An 18,180-nucleotide genomic window follows, 5' to 3' on the forward strand; every position below is an offset into this window, starting at 1 on the left:
GACACATCCTCAAGGCCCTGTCCCGAGCGCCAAGACAGTGAATAATTGTTCCTGCGTTCACATAGCTCTTCTGTTTCTTTTTTCTCTTTCGCTCTGTGATTCTTCTCAGTGAGCAAGTATTACTCCTCCAGTCAGCAAATCATAGAATAGAAAAACATAAAAAGTAGCAAGTAGAATAAAGGGAAGTTGTTAGAAGTCCGGGTGTTAATCAGGATTCGATCAGCGGGGCTTTTGGGTGCCTGTGTCTCAGTCTCTGTGCGATGCGCCGAAGGTCACGTGGCTGGGGTGGAGAGGCGGAGTGGGGCGCCGGGCTGCCTCTGACCGTCATTACCGAGTAATGATGACCGCCACACTTCCCCTTGGCAATGGCGGCCCCATCCTTGCTGGCCGTGTCTGACCCCGGTGGGTGATGACAATCAGAAGTGACAGATGCAGGGGTGTCTACCCAGCGACTGTCACCCGTGGCCTCTTTGGGAAAGGGGGTCAAGGGCAATGCTGGGGTCAGGCATGGTTTTCTTCACGTCCGGAGGCCGCAGCCTGGGCGCCTCGCTGTCCCCGCCCTCCCCGCCCGTGCGTGGGCGTCCATCTCGCTCACGAGGGGGCGCCACACCCCACGCCCGGCTCACCGAGGGCTGGGACGCACGCGCCCCGCTCAGACAGGCTGCGTGGCGGATTCCCGGGGGAGGGGGGCCCGGGCCTTCGTTCTGACCAGCACCCGAGGGACTCCCAGAAATGGCCCGAGCAACAGTTGGAGGAAAACACAGCCGGGGAGAGCGCAAGCAGCCGGTAGCCTGACGGGGCCGGGCGGGGGGCATTGCGGAAGGACCGCCGGGCGGCGGGGAGCGAAGGGAGCCCCGGCAGGGACTCGGGGCGCTCAGAGGCCGGCTCGGCGACGCACCCCACACTTCTCATGGCAACCACGGCAGGGTCTTCCCTCAGGTACAAACAAGGAAACCCGGGTCAGGGGCTCCGCGGTTTTGCTAATAGCGAGTGGGAACGCCGGGCCCCAGCCTCAGACCGAGCTTCCTTTTCCTTCCTGTCGGAAAAGGGTGAAAAAGCTGTCCACCCACAGGCTGTCCTGCAGCTCCTCCTACAGGAGCATTTCAGGGACAGTGTACCGGGGGGCGGGGGACAGGCAAAGGGCTTGCGTTTCTCTGACCACTGCGGGGCTGTGGCCACCCTCGGGGGGGGGGTACGGTCCCCACCCATGGGCACTGAGGAGAAAGATGGAGAAGATGGAGCTGTTTAGCCCCACGGTAGTGATGTCTACCGAGCTGACACTCGTCCTTGCCTGCGTCTGCCGTGCCCACCGTCATCATTCCAAGGGGACTGAGAGGAAACTGAGTCCTGGAGAGGTCAGGCCCCTCTCATCGCTCAAGCCAGGGCTCTGGATGAGTGCGCTATCATCTCTTCCTTGCAGGTTAACTCTCCCAGAGCCCCCCGCCCCGCCTGTCGTGGGTAGCAGGCGAGCGGTGCGGCTGGAGGGGCCTGGCTGCAGCCTGACTGCAGTGGGCCCGCGTTGCCGCTGGGGCCTGGGCTTCGGGCAGGCCGCTCCCGCGGTGTGCCAGGTCCCGCGCTTGGTCCAGCCCTCTGGCCATGACAGGTCCTGGGAGCTCATCTGCTCCACAAGGACAGTCGCGGGGCGCTCTCCGCTCCCCGGGCCTGTCCACAGCCGGGACCCCCCGCAGCGCGTTTGCTAAGAGGGTTCTGTGGTTTCGGCGACAGGAACGGGCTGCCTGGTTGTGGGGAGGGCACCGACGGCGCCATGAGGAGGGGTGGGACCTCCCCTAGCACTGGGCAGGGGTCTCAGCGGAGGGCGTCCTGAGCGGCCATGTTTCTGCCCTAGCTATTCATCTCGCTACAGACCTCAGCCCTTTCTGCTCATGACAGAGACTTGTGTTCTTGTCTCTCACACTGTGTGCTCTCAAAACATGGTGATCACCATCATCACCATCTTATAAACGTTGTTGATGATAGAGCGCTACTGCTTGATGGCAGTTCCTGGGGGGAAAATTCACCACACTACACACAGTCCGCGACGGGAAACTTTAGTGACTTTCCTCCGCCCCAGGAAGGAACCGGGGCAGATGCCCCAGGAGCATCTCTGTTTTGCACCTAGGCGCCCCTGTTCTGTAGCCGGCCACGTGAGCTTCCGCCAGAGGGCGCCCTTGCTCCTCTGGTCAACTGTGGGTGCCGCGTCTCTTGGCAGGAGCTAGGATTTCCCAGCTTCCTCCACCCATTCTGCTCTCCGAGGCTGCCTTCTCCAGGGGGCTCTCCCCGAGGCAAGCTCATGCGGAAGACGGATGGTGTGCAGCTCTCTCCAGTCGCATGGCTGGAGGCTGTGAATTCAAGCCTAAAACGAGGGCTGGCAAGACAGGGCCGGAACTGTGTGCCATCTGTCCACCCTCGTGTTGGTCTTGGGCTCAGGTTACACTCTGGCCACCCGGTGCCTGGATGGCACTTGAGCACCCTGGGCAACGGGCTTCTGTGGCTCTCATAGAGGGCCCAGTCCTTAGGGAAGCTGGGGCGTTATGAGCTTGCATATGTGTGTGTGTGTGTGTGTGTGCGTGTGTGTGTGTGTGTACATTTAAGTATATATACACACACATTTAAGTAAGCTTTCATATTAATATACATTTAGAATATGTATTTTTATATTCTAATAATATATTTATGCAAGCTTGAATACTAATGTACGTGTGTATATGTGTGTATGTGTGTGTGTCAAGCTTGAATACTAATGTACGTGTGTGTGTGTGTGTGTGTGTGTGTGTGTGTTGGTCCTGTCACAGGACACAGTGGGGATCAGCCAGGAAGAGCTGGGGGCCCCGGGCAGCTCTTCTCTAGTGGGCCTCTTCTGAAAACCTTCCGGAATCATTCTTTAATGGAATTTGAGCCTCTGCCCATTCTTACCAGCACAGAGACCCAGGTCTGTCCTGTATAAACATCTAATTTTCTCCCAGCAGCAAATGTTCTGATGTCTTACTTTATTATAGAGCCATGTCTTACCTTTTAGATAGTAACTGATTGTAAGTGATCCAGCCTGAACAGAAGAGGTAGAAATTCTTGCACTCGTGATGTCCAGCTTGGACATCCGTTCTCATTTAGTCCTTGCCTTTCGTCTCATCCTGGTGACTGAAAACTCGCGGCTCAACTCCTGGCTCTGAGGAAGTTGGGTTGCTCTGTGATGAAGTCACTCGCTTTCCTCATCAGCAGTGGTGGGAGCTGCAGGTGTCATTTATGGAGGGGTTCAGTGGTGACGGGGGGGTATGGAGGGGTTCAGTGGTGATGGGGGGTATGGAGGGGTTCAGTGGTGACGGGTGGGTAGGGAGGGGTTCAGTGGTGACGGGGGGTATGGAGGGGTTCAGTGGTGACGGGTGGGTAGGGAGGGGTTCAGTGGTGACGGGGGTTATGGAGGGGTTCAGTGGTGACGGGGGGGTATGGAGGGGTTCAGTGGTGATGGGGGGTATGGAGGGGTTCAGTGGTGGCGGGGGCGTAGGGAGGGGTTCAGTGGTGACGGCGGGGGGAGGGAGGGGTTGGCAGCCTGATAGAGAGCGGCCGCTCTCAGAACGTTCGCTCCTCATGCGGATCCTCCCCGCGTGTATTTCATTTTCTCCCTTGGGTTTTGTACTTTTGTCGTTTACACATGTGTTGGCCTAAGAGCACTGAAATGGGACAAATGTCGCCGACGTCAAATCACAAGTGACAATTCTTGGCTGAGTCTCCTTTGCTAATCCCAGGCCATGGAACGGTTTCAACATCCTTTGTCTGAAAGGCTGGGGACCCGACGCATCTGGGATTTGGGAATATTCGCACTCAGATAATGGCATGTTTGGGGGATGGGAATCCGAGGACAAACATGAAATCGCTTTGTATTTGTTATTTTTTTTTTTTTTAACACATGAGACAAAGTTTTACGGTATGGAATGTTCTGCGTATGGAAGCGTTCAGAATGTTTTGGATTGTGGGTTTTCTGCACACCCAATCTCCTCAACTTCAATCCAACCCCCCCCCCCCAACCCTTACAGAACAAAAACGAACTGGGTTTTTTGGAGGGGGTGCAGATGAATGGAGGGAGGAAGGGTTGGCGGATTCGGCCACCGCGCGCAATGAACACGTGGGGGGCGGGAATGGAACCAGGTACCTTGGGCAGAGAGAGGGGGAAGAAGGAGGGAAGGGGCGGCATCGATCGAGAGGCCTTGCCCTCACACACGGACGCCTCGTCTCGAAGCCCCTTTGTGTAACAGCCTACCTGTAGGCAGTGAAAACGAGAACAGAAAGGTAAGTCATCCAAACACGGACCCCCCCGCCCCCAAACAAACCAAACTGCTTTCGTTGCTTCCCTCATGTGCCCTTTCAGGATGTGGAAGGCGGGGGGGGGGGGCCCCCTGCACCCCACGCCCGTCCCTCCCCCCCCATGCTGACCGGCTCCCCCCCCCCCCCCCCCGTTGTCCTGTCGCCCCGCTGCAGGTTACGGGCACGCGGCCCCCGGCACGGACGCCGGCAAGGCCTTCTGCATGTTCTACGCGGTGCTGGGCATCCCGCTGACGCTGGTCATGTTCCAGAGCCTGGGCGAGCGCATGAACACGTTCGTGCGCTACCTGCTGAAGCGCATCAAGAAGTGCTGCGGCATGCGCAACACCGAGGTCTCCATGGAGAACATGGTGACGGTGGGCTTCTTCTCGTGCATGGGCACGCTGTGCATCGGCGCGGCCGCCTTCTCCCAGTGCGAGGACTGGAGCTTCTTCCACGCCTACTACTACTGCTTCATCACGCTCACCACCATCGGCTTCGGGGACTACGTGGCGCTGCAGAGCCAGGGCGCGCTGCAGCGCAAGCCCTTCTACGTGGCCTTCAGCTTCATGTACATCCTGGTGGGGCTCACCGTCATCGGCGCCTTCCTCAACCTGGTGGTCCTGCGCTTCCTCACCATGAACGGCGACGACGAGGACCCCGAGGGCGGCGACCCCGCGCTCCCGGGGAACCCCGGCAGCCTGGTGATCCAGGTGTCCGAGGAGCCCGCGGCCCCCGGCGGCGGCGGCGGCGGCGCCGGAGCCCAGGCCGCCCAGGCCGCCCAGGCGGGCGCCGCCCCCCCGGAGAGCCGGCCCCTGCGGCGGCGCCGCGCCCTGGCCGCGGGGGGCGGGGACCCGCTCTCCGCCTGCGCCTGCTCCTGCTACCGCCCGGCCCTGCGCCTGGCCCGCGCCAAGCTGGCGCCCCAGGCGGTGCAGTCCGTCTCCTACCGCGTGGAAGAGCTGTCGCCCGGCACCCTGAGGAACAGCCTGCTGCCGTCGCCGCTCAGCTCCGCCTCGCCCGGCGGGGCCGCCTGCCACCCCGCCGCCGCCGCCGAGGGCGACGTCCTGCCGCTGGGCCGCCACCGCCACCGCCGCCAGTCCGTCTAGAGTGTGGGCAGGGCGCTAGGCCCCGGGAGGAGCCATTTGTCACGCGATGTAAGTTCCATTGGCCCAACTCGCCTCCTCCTCCTCCTCCTCCCCCTCCTCCTCCTCCCCTCCTCCTCCTCCTCCTCTTCCTCCTCCTCCTCCTCCTCCCCTCCCCCTCCCCCTCCCCCTCCCCCTCCTCCTCCTCCCCCTCCTCCTCCTCCGTGATGACCATGATGACTCCCACCTTCCTTTGGTCGTCACTCCGGTCATCACCATTCTCTCCTTTCTCCTGGGTTTTTCATTTCTTCTCCACCTCTCCCAACCAGGCAGAGCGGTCCAAAGGGAGCTAGAGGCCCGTCCTCTCCGAAAGTCCGGCCTGAGCGCGGAGCCTGGCCTTCTGCCTTTCTTTCTCTTTTCTTTTCTTTCTTTCTTTCTTCCTTCCTTTCCCTCCCTCCCTCCCTCCCTGCCTCCCCTCCCTCCCTCCCTCCCTCCCGTTCTCTCTTTCTTTCTTTCTCCTCATCAAAGTCTGCCTTACATTTCTTCCTCACCCTGTCCTCTTCTCCGGGGCGGCTTTCCTATAGGACAGGTGTGAGAGCCAAAAGCACCAAGACAGACGTGAGAGCATGCCCAGCACCACGTTGCTCACACAGCTGGGAACCTTTGACTGCCACCCTTAGCCGTGTCTCTGACCTAGGTACTTTCTTCCTCCCCAAGGACTGGTGGCTGCGTGTACGTGTGCATGTACAGGAGTGTGTGTCTGTGTGCAGGGTGCCGGGCGACCAGATGGAAAGAATCAGGTACTCATTTCTCTACCCTCTCCCGCAGTGTTCCGAGGAGCCCGCACCGGGCTGCTCCCCAACCAAACTCACAGGGAATTTTAATTGATCATCTTTCCAAATCAAGTACGTTCCCGAAGTCGGCTTCGCCCCAGAGGTGTGATGGCCGTAGTTTCAAAATACTAGATTCTAAATCATATTAACTTACTTCCTTTTGGGAGGTGATTGGGTCGCTTACCAGTTTTTTTAAAAATTAAAAAAAAAAAACGAAAAGCATGCACTTTGTAAAACTGGTATGCACTGTTTACACCAACGCAGCAACAGAATAATCAAAAGCCACGGATACTCATTTATCCGAGACACGTAGACATTTTGTCATCTCCAGTTCCAACAATTTTCCACGCAGCTGGAATTGTCAGGGGAAACTGGAAGATTGTTGGAATCCCAGAATATCTATTTTATTATTTCCCTCTTATTGATGATGATGATGATGATGATGATGATGATGATGAGGACGACAACGATGATTCTGTTCAGCTGCACGGAGAAGATTTATAGTTTTGGAATGCTTGGATGAGAGTGGGTATTAGTATGTGGGTGTGGTTTCTTTTCCTAACAAGAAGGGACAGGGCATTCCTTGTTTTATATATATATATATATTATATATATATATATATCTCAAAAGATTGTCTAATCGCATTTGATCTGTAAATAGGGAAAGTTGACACTGGTCTCAGGAAGAGTTAGAGGCTGTACCTCGGCCTCCTGACAGGTGGTCGATCTCAGGGGATGATTTTTTGTCTGGGGAGTGGAGAGATTCTCCCCACTCTAAGTAGGAATGACCCCCCCCCCAAAGGGAAGACTCGCTCTTCTCTTTAGGGGACAGTTTAGATTAGAGACTATGGCACACTGTAGGCCCTAACGCTGACAGGAAATGAAGGACAGTTTGGCCTCCATGTTCACTGAGGGACTCTAATTTCTTTCATCCTCATCCCCGCCATTTCTAAAACCACCCCCATTCACCCACATCCTCCACTCCTTCACACACTGCAAGTTCCTGGCTCTTGGATGAAAAAACATGGGCTTTGGCCGCACTACTCAGAAGGAGCACGCTCACTTGTCTACAGGATTTCTTGAAGGACACAGCACCCAAAAGCCACCAGTCCCAAGCATGTGGGCCGTTGGGCTGAACCTAGGAGCGCTCAAGACTCCTCTGGAAAGGCTGTGCATGCACTTTAATGCTACCCTGTGTTGAATGAAATGTCCCCTTCGTCTAGGACACAGGAACTTCAGAAAGGAGTCTGTGGACCTCAGACTCTCTTGGCCAAAGTTGACAGCTATCAAACTTCAAGGTCTTTGTCAGTTCACTTGTTTGAGATGTTGTTGTGTGGAATACGCCCTCCGCAGGGCTCTCAAGTCTGTCCAGGGAATAGAAGCAATCGCTCCTCTTGAATTGTTTTCTCTGTGGACAGCTTCTAGGAGGTCACAGGCATGACGATACAAGTACGTCCTTGCAGTACTTTATGCCTTGGAGGGACTGCCTGGAATATCTGTAAGATTTGCCCTCAAATGGGGGGTGCGCGTGACCACCTCTGCCCTGCACACGGCGCTCAGGCGCCCAGAGAACCAAAGGGCTGCTCAGCACCACAGAGCCGGCCCTCGCCAGCACCGAGGCCGTGCTCTCAGTCCTGACCCAGAAGTAACCAAATACGGACTCCCACACCAAGGTAGCCCCACTTAGCTCCCCGATGAGGGAGCCTTCTAGGTGTCTCCCGGGCACCAGCCCAAGCTGGGGGGTCAGTCGGTCACAGGGGCTCAGCCCCCCCTTCACAGGGGGTTTCCCCGCACAGTGGTCAGCGGTGACCATTCTGCTCACAGGTGACAGGGAGAATGCCATCTTTGCAGGGAAAAAACCCCTAAAACATTCCCTAAACTCCCACCAAGGTGACCCTTCCTGGCTGTAGGACTCAGGATGGCAGGATGAAGTCTGTCTTCTCCTCACGAGTCGCAGCCGACAGAGGCAGCCCCCACTCGTCTTGGTTCTGTAGCCCTCCCGGCTCTCCTGACCTCAGCTGGCAGTCTAGCCTTGGGAGGTGGAGCACCAAGTCTTCTCACTCCAGAGCGCTGAGGGGTAGAGGTTGCACCTTGGCTTGCTTCTCGTTGAGTGGTCTTTCCCAGTGGCCCGCGGGTTCCCCGGCATGGGACTTGGCCACGGTGTTCTCTGTGCTCATCTAAGTGAAGTGCTCTTGGGGCCGGGGCAGGGGGAAATTACATGCCCAGGACTCCCCTCTTGATAAGACAGGAGGGGGCTGTCTACGGAGAGCCCACCAGGCAGCCAGCAGGAGACGGAGAGAGCCCCAAGCTGAGGAAGCTCAGGCTGAGCCCCCTCATCTCCAGAGGCTGAGATTGTGGTCCAGGAGGGCTGACATATGTCCGAAGTTTTGTGGCCAGCATTTAGGCCTTCACGCTTGTGAATCTTTCTGCTGCTGTCCTGGCTGCTTGTGTTGTTACTGTTGTGTACAGCCTTCCAAAGACTCCCCGGTTGCTAGACGCGTCGTGTTTCTGTCCCTGGCCTCTCCCCTTCCCCTTGGGCACTTGGTGATTCCTTGTAGCCAGGTGTTTGTGGATCCCCTCTACAGTTAACCAGGCCTAGTCAGCAAGGGAGGAGAACACTCCACTAGCCTGTGTGCATGTGGGACTTAGCTTCTGTTAGAATGAGCTCAAGCTGAGCCATGTTCTACCAGGATCGCTGGACCTTGGCGCGATCGCCAAGCGGTTCCTAGAAGTCAATATGCCTTGTATATACTTAACAAGATCTCTGACACACTTGAACTTTTATCTACTAAGTGATCTCCATCTCGACTCCATCAAAGGCAGGAGGAAGTGGGTATCGGTGTGGATGAGCCCAGGACCCTGGGCTCACTGCTTTCGAAGACCATTCCATTATGATCCTCACGGCACCCCTTCCCAGGTGGAAGGTGCTGTCTCAGCCATTAGACTGTTGAATGTTTTCGCATCAGAATGAGCCACCCTCTCTGGGCTTAAGGATTCCTGGGTAGCCCCGTTCTGGGGATGTTTTCTTCTGCTTGAGCCACTGTCTTGAAACCAAGGCAGCAGTATCTAAGCCCAGCAAGCTCCTTCTGCTTTAGCTTGAATTACTCTCTCAGAAGGATTGTGTTCCTACAGTGAGTGGTGCACCTGCATTCTGCAGGATCCTAGCAGTTTGGTTCACCTGTTCGTTCTCTGAGCAGAGAGAGGAGAGAGAGAGGGAGAGAGAGAGAGAATCTGAACAACTAGGAAACGTGCAGCGTAGCAGAGGCAGGTCATGTTCCGCTGCTTCATCCCAATCTGAAAGCCTTGTGAGTTCTGATTTCCACCACTGCTTGCAGCTGGAGGCTGGAGAGAGAATGGCTTAGAGAACTCAGTTGCTCATGCACAGTGAGAGAGAGAGAGAGAGAGAGACAGAGAGAGTAGAAAGCAATCACCCATCATTGAGAGGCTTCTGGCCCATTTCTTTCTGTCATATTCTTTTGCAAATAATGAGCCTTAATTAAGATACCTGTGAAGGGCACCCACAGAGGTGCAAGATCTGAGGTGTACTCTGGAATGGATTCTTTCTGCCACATGATAGTTGCTACAACCGGTGAATGGTGGCTTGGTTCTGAAAGTGGCGTATCCGCTGTTCGCGCTTCCAAAACGCGTTTCATCCAGTCAGGATCTTTGTGGGACATAGAAGCATCCTAGGCACAGGAGAGAGAGAGAGAGAGAGAGAGAGAGAGAGAGAGAGAGAGAGAGAGAGAGAGAGAGAGAGAGAGAGAGAGAGAGAGAGAGAGAGACAGGGGCCATTTTCTTGTGTCTTGGCTCCCTGGGCCCTGGAAAGTCTTTTTACTTTCTGGGCCTCTGAAGCGTTCTCTTTCACACAACAGGATAGAATGGGTGGAATTTATGAGCATTTAGCACAGAACGAACTTGACCCACAAAGACTTTTTTTGGCCTGGGTATTCTGGGCCTATTCGAAGGTTGCGCCACCAATAAGATAGCCACAAGAAAGCCTTTCGTAGGAGAGAGCTGGAAGGAGAAAGAGACACAGTGATGGCAGAGAGCAATAGCGTCATAAGGACCGAGGCCCAGTGCATTCTGGGTTCCCCAAAGTGCTTGGCACAAATCCACTTTCTGTGGTTCCTTCGTGGCCACATCTTGCTAGATAGAGGCTGCTGCTTCAGAAAAAAAAAAAAAAGTCTATGACCACCTCGTCCCACATCCCCACTCCAACTTCGTTTAGCAAAACTCCAGTTACAGAGAAGTGAAAAGAAGAGCACCATGCACCTCCTTATCTTTCTTAGCCAGAAACCTCAGCCTCAGTACTTCCCCCCCCACCCCAACACTCACTCAGACGTAGTTAGAGGATGACGTCGCGATGTCTTACAACTTTTAGGTGGTTCAGCCAAAGAATACATTGTATATCAACCACAAACCAGTCCATGCTCACACACTAGTACCGTAGTCAAGAATTTAGTGCACATACACTATTATCTGATAGGACCCTGTATGCAGACTGCCCCCAGCGTCCAACATGTCCTGCAGAGCTTGTTTGTGAATCTAAGACGCCATCCAAGATGGCGTGCCCCCACCCGCTTGTCTTGTTGTTCCCAACCCCTCCCCCCCACCCCCCCAATTGAGGGCATCTCCCTCACTGTGAGTGTCTGCTGATATGATATTTTTTGAAGAGTCCAGGCCCTTAGTCTTGTAGAATGCCCGTGATCCGCTTCTGTGTGCTTGTTCCCTCAGGAGAGGAACTAACTGTTGGCAAGAAAATAATGTGTTGATGTCGTGTAGCTCTGACTTCTGCCATTTGATGTTTTGTCTCTCTGGGGACCTCTGTGGTTACTGCTTTTACTGTGAATAAATAAGTCATATTAAATGTTGTTTTCCTCTGTTAGGGGACCTAACCGCATCACCAGGAGAGGCGTCCACGGATGCTGGCTGTCACTGCACAGCCCAAGCACGCTTCAGATTTCTGACCTCTCCCGGGGACCGCCACCGCGCGGGAGAGCGTCGGCCAAACGCCCCAAACACGCGTGGGGCCGGTCCGGCTTGTCCCGGGGTCCCCCGGAGCCCCTGGGCTGCCTGATGTGACGCAGCGTCTTCATGACCGCCACCCCCACACGTGGGATCCCGTGGTGTGGGCCGCTGCCCCTGGCCACCGAGGGCTATGAGTTGGGGCCCCTGGCTTGAGATCCTTGCTCTGGGCGGTTCTGGGGCTTTCTGCTCTGGCCCCAGGGAGGATGGCTGCCCCAGCGAGTCACCTTTCCTTTTGATAAGGGAAACATGGCCACGCAGGACCCTGTTTCCCTCGGGACCTGGTCTTCTGCGTCGTGGTGGTGGAGGTGGAGCCCTGTGTGCCTCCTTTCCAAGTCTCCCCCATCCTTCTGTCCCGGCCTGGACTGAACCATGTCCTCCCCCGGGCTTCCCCAGCTTTCTCTCTCCCGTGGGAAGAACACAAGGCCACCGGGAGCCCCGTCTTAGGGCAGGGCATGTGGGGCGGAGCGGAGGGCAGCACCGGACTCGGGTCCCCCATCTTGCCACGGGGCCCCGCGCAGTGGCGCAATCAAGGACACCCTAACTTGCCAGGGTGGGCGCGGGGAACTTTGAGGGCAGGCACATGATCAAGCTGGGTGTTTCCCACAAAGGCCAGGCCTGGAACATTCTCAGACTCAGGTCACCATCTTCCCGGGCCTGTGGGGGTGGTCCCCTGCCCATGGACACCACTAGGAAGCTGGGTTGAGGCAGTGCCATTTCCGTGGCACACCCCCAGGGGCACGGGGCTCGGTATCTCGGTGACCAGACCTGCCGCGTGTGTCTCTGGGACCCGGGAGAGGCACGACTACGCCGGCCCCCCTCCCCCCGCCCACCTCACCCGTAGAGCAGCACACGGAATGGAAGCTGCACCTCAGGCCTGGCACCTTACACACCCGGACCAAGCTCTGCCACTCACAGGTGGGTGGTGGCTTTGCCCCTCCAAGCCTTCGTCTTTGTCCCTTCAGCTTGGAAGGGGGCGTCAGTACCTCCTGCTGCCCAGAGAGGCCCTGAGACCTAGACGCGGCTGGCGGGGACCGGGCACGTTCTCTGTGGCAACAGCGTGCTGGTATCGTCTCTGCTTACTGGAGGCATCCCCCCCCCCCCCACCCCCCCCCCCCCCCCGAGCTGCAGGGTCCCCTGCCTCATCCCAGCACGGGGGCTGGGCGGCCTTTGTTCTGTGGAAGTTCATGCCGTGGCTGGAGCTCCAGACTTGCGTCTGGCCTGTGCTGTGCACATAGGGCGGTCTTGACCCACCGCACCCGCGCTCTGCCTGCTGGACGGGGTGGCCCGCAGGGACCTCCCATTGGGTGGGTGGGCAGCACGCTGCTCAGCAAAGCAAAGCTCGACCCTCCGACCCCAGCGTCTAGGCGTCAGAGCTCCTGCCGGGGGAGGTCCTCCGAGGGCCACAGAAGACACCACCAAGCATGCCCCGGAGCGGGAGGGAGGGCCTCGCGTCCAGGGCCGTTGCATGGCGGGGCGGGGAGGCTTGTGCTGGGCGAAGGCTTTCCGCACGGGTGGGTGTCTGCCCGAAGGGCGTTCGCTGCGTATGCCGGTTTCTTCTCTCGGTTCAAATGGGCTCCTCTGGGCGAAGCGCCACGCGCCAAGGGCGAGAGGGGAGCGGCGCCCCGGCGAGGCCTTCGGTTGTCACGATTAACCATGCAGACCTTTGTTCTCAGGCATCTTCTCGGCGTCGGCAGACCGAGGAGGGACACCGGACCTGCGGGTAGTGAGTTCTCTGGCACACGCGTGCTAGAGGGTCCGTGAGGGGCCCGCGGCAGCACAGTGCAGGGGGCAGGACTCCAAGAAGCCTGGGGGCCCCACACGGGATGAGGGGCTCTGACTGGACCCACGCTGCCCTGCGGTGTAACCCCAACAGGTCTCCCTCTCTGGGAGAAAAACTAGAGGACGGCGATGCTCAAAGCTCTCATCGTGGAGCGCACCCCTCCTGCTGTCCTTTCCTCCTCCATGTATAAAGGAAGGGTCTGGAAGGGTGGGGCTTTTTCCAGAAGGATTAAGGTGGAACACTGTCCTGGAGCTACTGGTGTGACTGACCTTCTAGAACACAGAGATGAGAATCGGCCCCCCCCCCCCCAGGGCTGCGTGGGCACACCAGGTGGGCAGGGTGTGGCGGTGGGCTTGGTTTCTGGTCCCTCTCTTGCTTGGCGATAGTCGAGACAGGATGGAGGGAAGAGGAAGGGGAATGGGGTGGGCAGAGGGAGGAAAGGACCTGGTTCCAGGGGCAAAGAGACATACTTGGGGATCCTGATCTTTTATGTGTTCCCATTCACTTTTGGGTCCTATCTCGTTGGAGACTCCAGCCCAACTTGTGAGAGACCTTAGCATCCAGAGAGCCATGCTTGATTTGGAGGAGGGGGTCTTGTAAACTTCAGCCTGAGCTTTGGCTCGGAAAGCAGAAGGTATCAAGCATGCTTCTCTCAGCTCATCAGCAAGTGGGCGGTAGGGTCCAGGGCACATTGCTACGAGAGCTGGCTCTGGTTTACATTCCCTCCTCGTGTGCAATTGGGCCACAGGGCCTTGACAAGTCACTTCTTGTCTTCTGAACCCCAGGGAATGGCCAGTTGAGAAGTGAGCGTCTCCCGGGGGCTGGTCTAGATGAGGCGAACGGTGTCCTTGCACTGGACTCTGTTGGCACGTTGGTGGGAGGGGACAGAAGAGGTGCAAGGCTTCCAGGATGGGACCAGGTGCCTAAGTGTGGGCCAACATCTCTCTCCCGGACTTTCCATTTTCCAGGTCAAGTGGTTCTGTGGACTTCCTCTCACTGAAGACCCAGGTCTCCACCCGGCTCCTTGTAGCCCCCATCCAGTGACTCTCCCCTATGTCCCCAGAAGTCAGTCCTCAGTGAGCCAGATGCTTGGACAATGGGGTGGGTGGGGGCGGGAGCACTTGCCAGAGAGCTAAAGCCCACCTTCCCCTGAGGGAGGAACCTGGGGAGTTCCTGCCTTTCCTTACTCCGGAGGATGATAAGCTGTAGCCGTAGCACTCCACAGGGCCCCTTTCTGTGTGTGGCACTGGCTGTGGGCTCATCCAATGGTCCTTCCAGGGCAGGTGGGGCATTTCTGACTGTCTGTGGGGGAGTTCCATGGTGAGGGCCCTTCCTGACCCCATGAGGCTGCGAGCCCAAAGGGCCACAGGCCTCGCAGGTGCACAAGGGTCTCAGGACAGGGCTGGAGGCCCAGGGATTGGAACTGGAACGTGCCTCAGTGATGGCTTCATTTTAGAACTTGGACAGAAAGATAAAGCTGTGGTCGGTGGGAACCCAGTGAGGCAGAACCCACAATTAACAAGCTTTCTCTGGAATTCGATGGCTTCTCAGAGAAGAGCACACTCTTAAAAAGGGCTAATTACACATTTGTTTATTCCAGCCACAAATAGCATTTTGTTGTGGGTTGGGAAGGCCCCTCTGAGGTCATGTCTGCCCGCCCTCTGTCTTCTGAGAAAACTTCACTGGACAGACACCGCGCTGAGCTGAGGAGCTCTGCGGGCACCAGTGGGAACAACTCCCGTCAGGATACTGGCTATCCCCAGTAGGGAACACACTGAGGAAAAGGTTTGCTATGAAACACACATAGGAGACAGGAGACCGAGACCACAAGGAGGATGGCGAGCAGGACTTAAGCCATTGAACTGTTCCACAAGGAAGAGGAATTTCTAGCCTACTCCTAGCAGGCCAAGAAATTGCTGAGAATCCTCCTTAGCTGTGCAGTTTTAGCTCCAGCCACACGTGTATCCTTGGGCCTCTTAACACCAAAAAGCAAACAACACATCCCATTATTTGTGACCCAGGTCTGGAAGTTAAGTTTGAATCAGTGCCAAATTCATAGTTGTCAGATGGTGGGTATCTATCTAGCCAGGGCTTCATCCTGGGAGGGAGGGGCAGGGTGGGGCATGGGGCTGTGGACCTTTCTGTAATCCTTTGGTGGTGGTGGTGGTGGTGGTGGTGTGTGTGTGTGTGTGTGTGTGTGTGTACACTCGGGATGTCTCTGGGTCGCTGGATTCTTGTTCCTGACATTGCCGGGCGTGGGTGTGGGGTAGGGTGTAGCTCTCAGAGGCTCCCGCTCTGAGGTCCAGGGGAGGGAAACCAGGACAGCGTTGTAAGAACTGCCCTAGGGAGGGTGGCATGTCTCCAGCCCCTTTCCATGGGGGTGGGGGGGTGGGGGGGAGTGGATGGGTATGTTCGGGTGACTGGCATGGCACAGAGATGCCAAGCCTTTGGTAGGTTTCCACACCGGACCTGGCAAGACTGGCGACTTCCACGAGACCACAGACCCAGGTCCAGAGACGCCTCCTGCCGCCGCCGCCGCCCCCACCGTCCTTCCTCCCCCGCCTCTCTGCTGCTTAGCCCGGTGGCTAGGCGGTCTTCACACATGGCCTTAGAACATCATTCTGAAGCGTTGCGGCAAGCGACCACTAGCTTACTTAAGAAACGAGGGAAGAAAACCAAAACACCCCGTGTCCATGTTTACACAGCTTACTAGACATCCAGCGGGCGTGTATGTACCTTACGCAAGGACTTGCTTCTTCCTTTTGTAGCGAGTGCGTTAAGTGACCCTGTGTATATTTTACAAGTCTTTTTTCAGGACAAGAATCATTTACTGTAGCACTGGAAAATATTGCACTTTACTTTTTTTTTCTAGTTTTCTTTTTCATTAAAATCTCTATGGCACACTTGCAACGGTGTCCGGGTCTTCCTTCAGGGGAGGTGTGGGCGTGGGCCTCAGCCCCGGAGTTTACCCTAAAGTACAACGTTTACCCTCACCGTGAAGCTATCCTTCATGGACACCCCTTCTGACTCAGGTGGAGGCAGGAAGCAGAGGGCGGGGCAAGAACCTATGGAAGAGGGCCCGAAGTCAGATCTGAGTGAACACTTGACTTCAACTGAGCTGAGACCGGCTCTGCTGTCTTTCCTGGACCAAGAGGCCTTAATTCAGAAAGCGAGACATCATCTTGCTCCCTTTTATTTATTGTTTGAATCCTGCTTGTGTATGGAAGATAGGAGGGAAAACAGAGGCAACAGCAAGTCCGGTGTTCTCTCTCTCTCTCTCTCTCTAATGCAGATGCCCCCAGCCCGCAGCAGTTGCCCCTGCATCTGGGCTTGCCCCGGAGGAGGGGGCGGGCACTGGGGATCGAGTGTGCTGAGCCCTGTCCTCGGAGCGGGGTGGGGGGAGGGGGAAAGGGGCTTTGGGATGGGGCAAGGATTCACATGGACCACCGCTGGGGTGGAAGGGCCACACTGCAGTCTGCTTCAGGGGCTCCAGATGGCCCCCACACTGAGCTAAACAGGGGTGAGCCCCGAGGTCATGTTTGGGAGCCCCAGGGGGCCCAACGGCTTGGACGTGGCCGTCTGGCGGGACGTGCGTTCCGCCCCGTGAGCTCTTGCTGTCTTCTCAGCTCCGAGTCCCCCCCTAGGGGCTTGTCCTAGTGACGCTGACCGCCTTGAAGGCTGTCCCAGCCAGCGTCCCTACTCTTAAGTGTGACATCATTCTTCCTCTCACGGCACGAGAGTAGCTAAGAGCGACTCAGGGATAGAAGGAGGCTTGCTCTGGTTCCCCCTCTGGGCCTTTAGCTACACCTGGCTCCCTGGGCCTGGCCCTGAGTCTGGCCAGGCCTGGCAGTGCTGGCTCCTCTCTCCTCCGTACTGCGCTGCTCCGCCCAGCTCGCCCTCCGTCCTCAACACGGGCAAAGCAGCAGTTACCGTGGGAGACACAGGGATGGCTGAGAGCCAGGGGACTGTCCTGTATCCTGCACAACACCTGGAGTAGGATGAGAGAATCCATAGGGTTTGTCACTTAGAAGTGGAGCCCCCCTTTCTCCACCTTAGTGTCACGGGAAGCCACGCCCAGCTGCGAAGACCCAGGTGGTCTTGGTCCACCCAAGGGGGGGGGCTGGGTCCCCACACACTCACCCGCCTCCCTCCCTCCCGCTTGCCTTCTTTCCCACCACTCGCATTCTACAGACCCCAATTGCTACAGCCGACGGCCTTTCCCACGCCACGCCGCCGCCCGGCCGCTAATGGCCATCAGAAGCCCGCCTCGCGTGCACGAAGAGCAGCTCCGGCTTTGTAGCTCAGCCCAGGGCACACTCGGGCATCGTTGCCTCTTCTCTTCCCCGCTCCCAGTCCTCTGTCAGAACAGCCTGTTGGCATAGTTCTAGAAGCTGACTCCATTCTTTCCTTTCCCCCGTGAGACTCCTCCCACGTCCTCCGGCCGTGGCAGAGACACAGAGCTTTGTCCCCTTGCTTGCCCAGAAGTTTCCAGCGCAGCAGCCAATGGAACCCCCCCCCCCCATGTTGGAAACGCATGACTCTCCCGTGTCACACATGAATAGACACACGAGAGACACCTGAGGTCTCGTCAAGGCACTTTGCTCTTGCGCGGAAGGGCGCAGAGCTGGAAAAGCGCACAGCGCAGAGCAGTTTCCTGGGCTCTCTTATCCCAGTCTGAACTGTCTGTCTCTCCTTGTCCAGGAGTTGGGCTCACAATCTAAGTGCAGTTGATTACCAAGGTTAGAAAGGGGCCCATTCCTTAATTCCTATCAAAAGTGTACTTTCTTTTTCACTTAGCAATTACAGCTTATTATTTTAACTTCTTGAACATGGCTAGCTGGTAGCGAGCGGTACCGACAATAGTAACGATTGATGTAAATAAAGCAAACAATTCCAGGAAATATCAATACGAAATACCAAATGCACTCTGGTTCGACAGGAAAGTTCTCACTCCTAGATCCGGCGTGGGTGACTGGCGCAGACACAGACAGCCGTGAGCCGAGCCATGACGCTGATGGGGCTGACACTGGCGCAGGGTGGGAGTTCTCTTACCCAGGCTGGGCTGATGGCAGTATTGGGGTTCCTGGGCCACCAACGATTGCTCTAGGAAGGAGCACGGGTCTGGAGTGGACAACCAGAGTCCCCTTCTTTGATCTCACAGCAG

General features: G+C 56.9%; 1 protein-coding gene across 1 annotated transcript in view; it reads left to right on the top strand.

Annotated features, from left to right (window-relative positions):
* Kcnk9 (potassium two pore domain channel subfamily K member 9) overlaps window positions 1-5,399 on the top strand; it is a 28,617-nt gene extending 23,218 nt beyond the window's left edge. Inside the window, exons 2-3 of the mRNA XM_048359257.1 lie at window positions 4,471-5,021; window positions 5,100-5,399. Of these exons, the coding sequence (XP_048215214.1) occupies window positions 4,471-5,021; window positions 5,100-5,399 (851 nt within the window). The remainder of the gene's footprint in view (window positions 1-4,470; window positions 5,022-5,099) is intronic.
* The last annotated feature ends 12,781 nt before the right edge of the window (window positions 5,400-18,180 follow it).

This window comes from Perognathus longimembris, chromosome 12 (assembly GCF_023159225.1).
Source record: "Perognathus longimembris pacificus isolate PPM17 chromosome 12, ASM2315922v1, whole genome shotgun sequence".
In the NCBI taxonomy this organism is placed as follows: domain Eukaryota; kingdom Metazoa; phylum Chordata; class Mammalia; order Rodentia; family Heteromyidae; genus Perognathus; species Perognathus longimembris.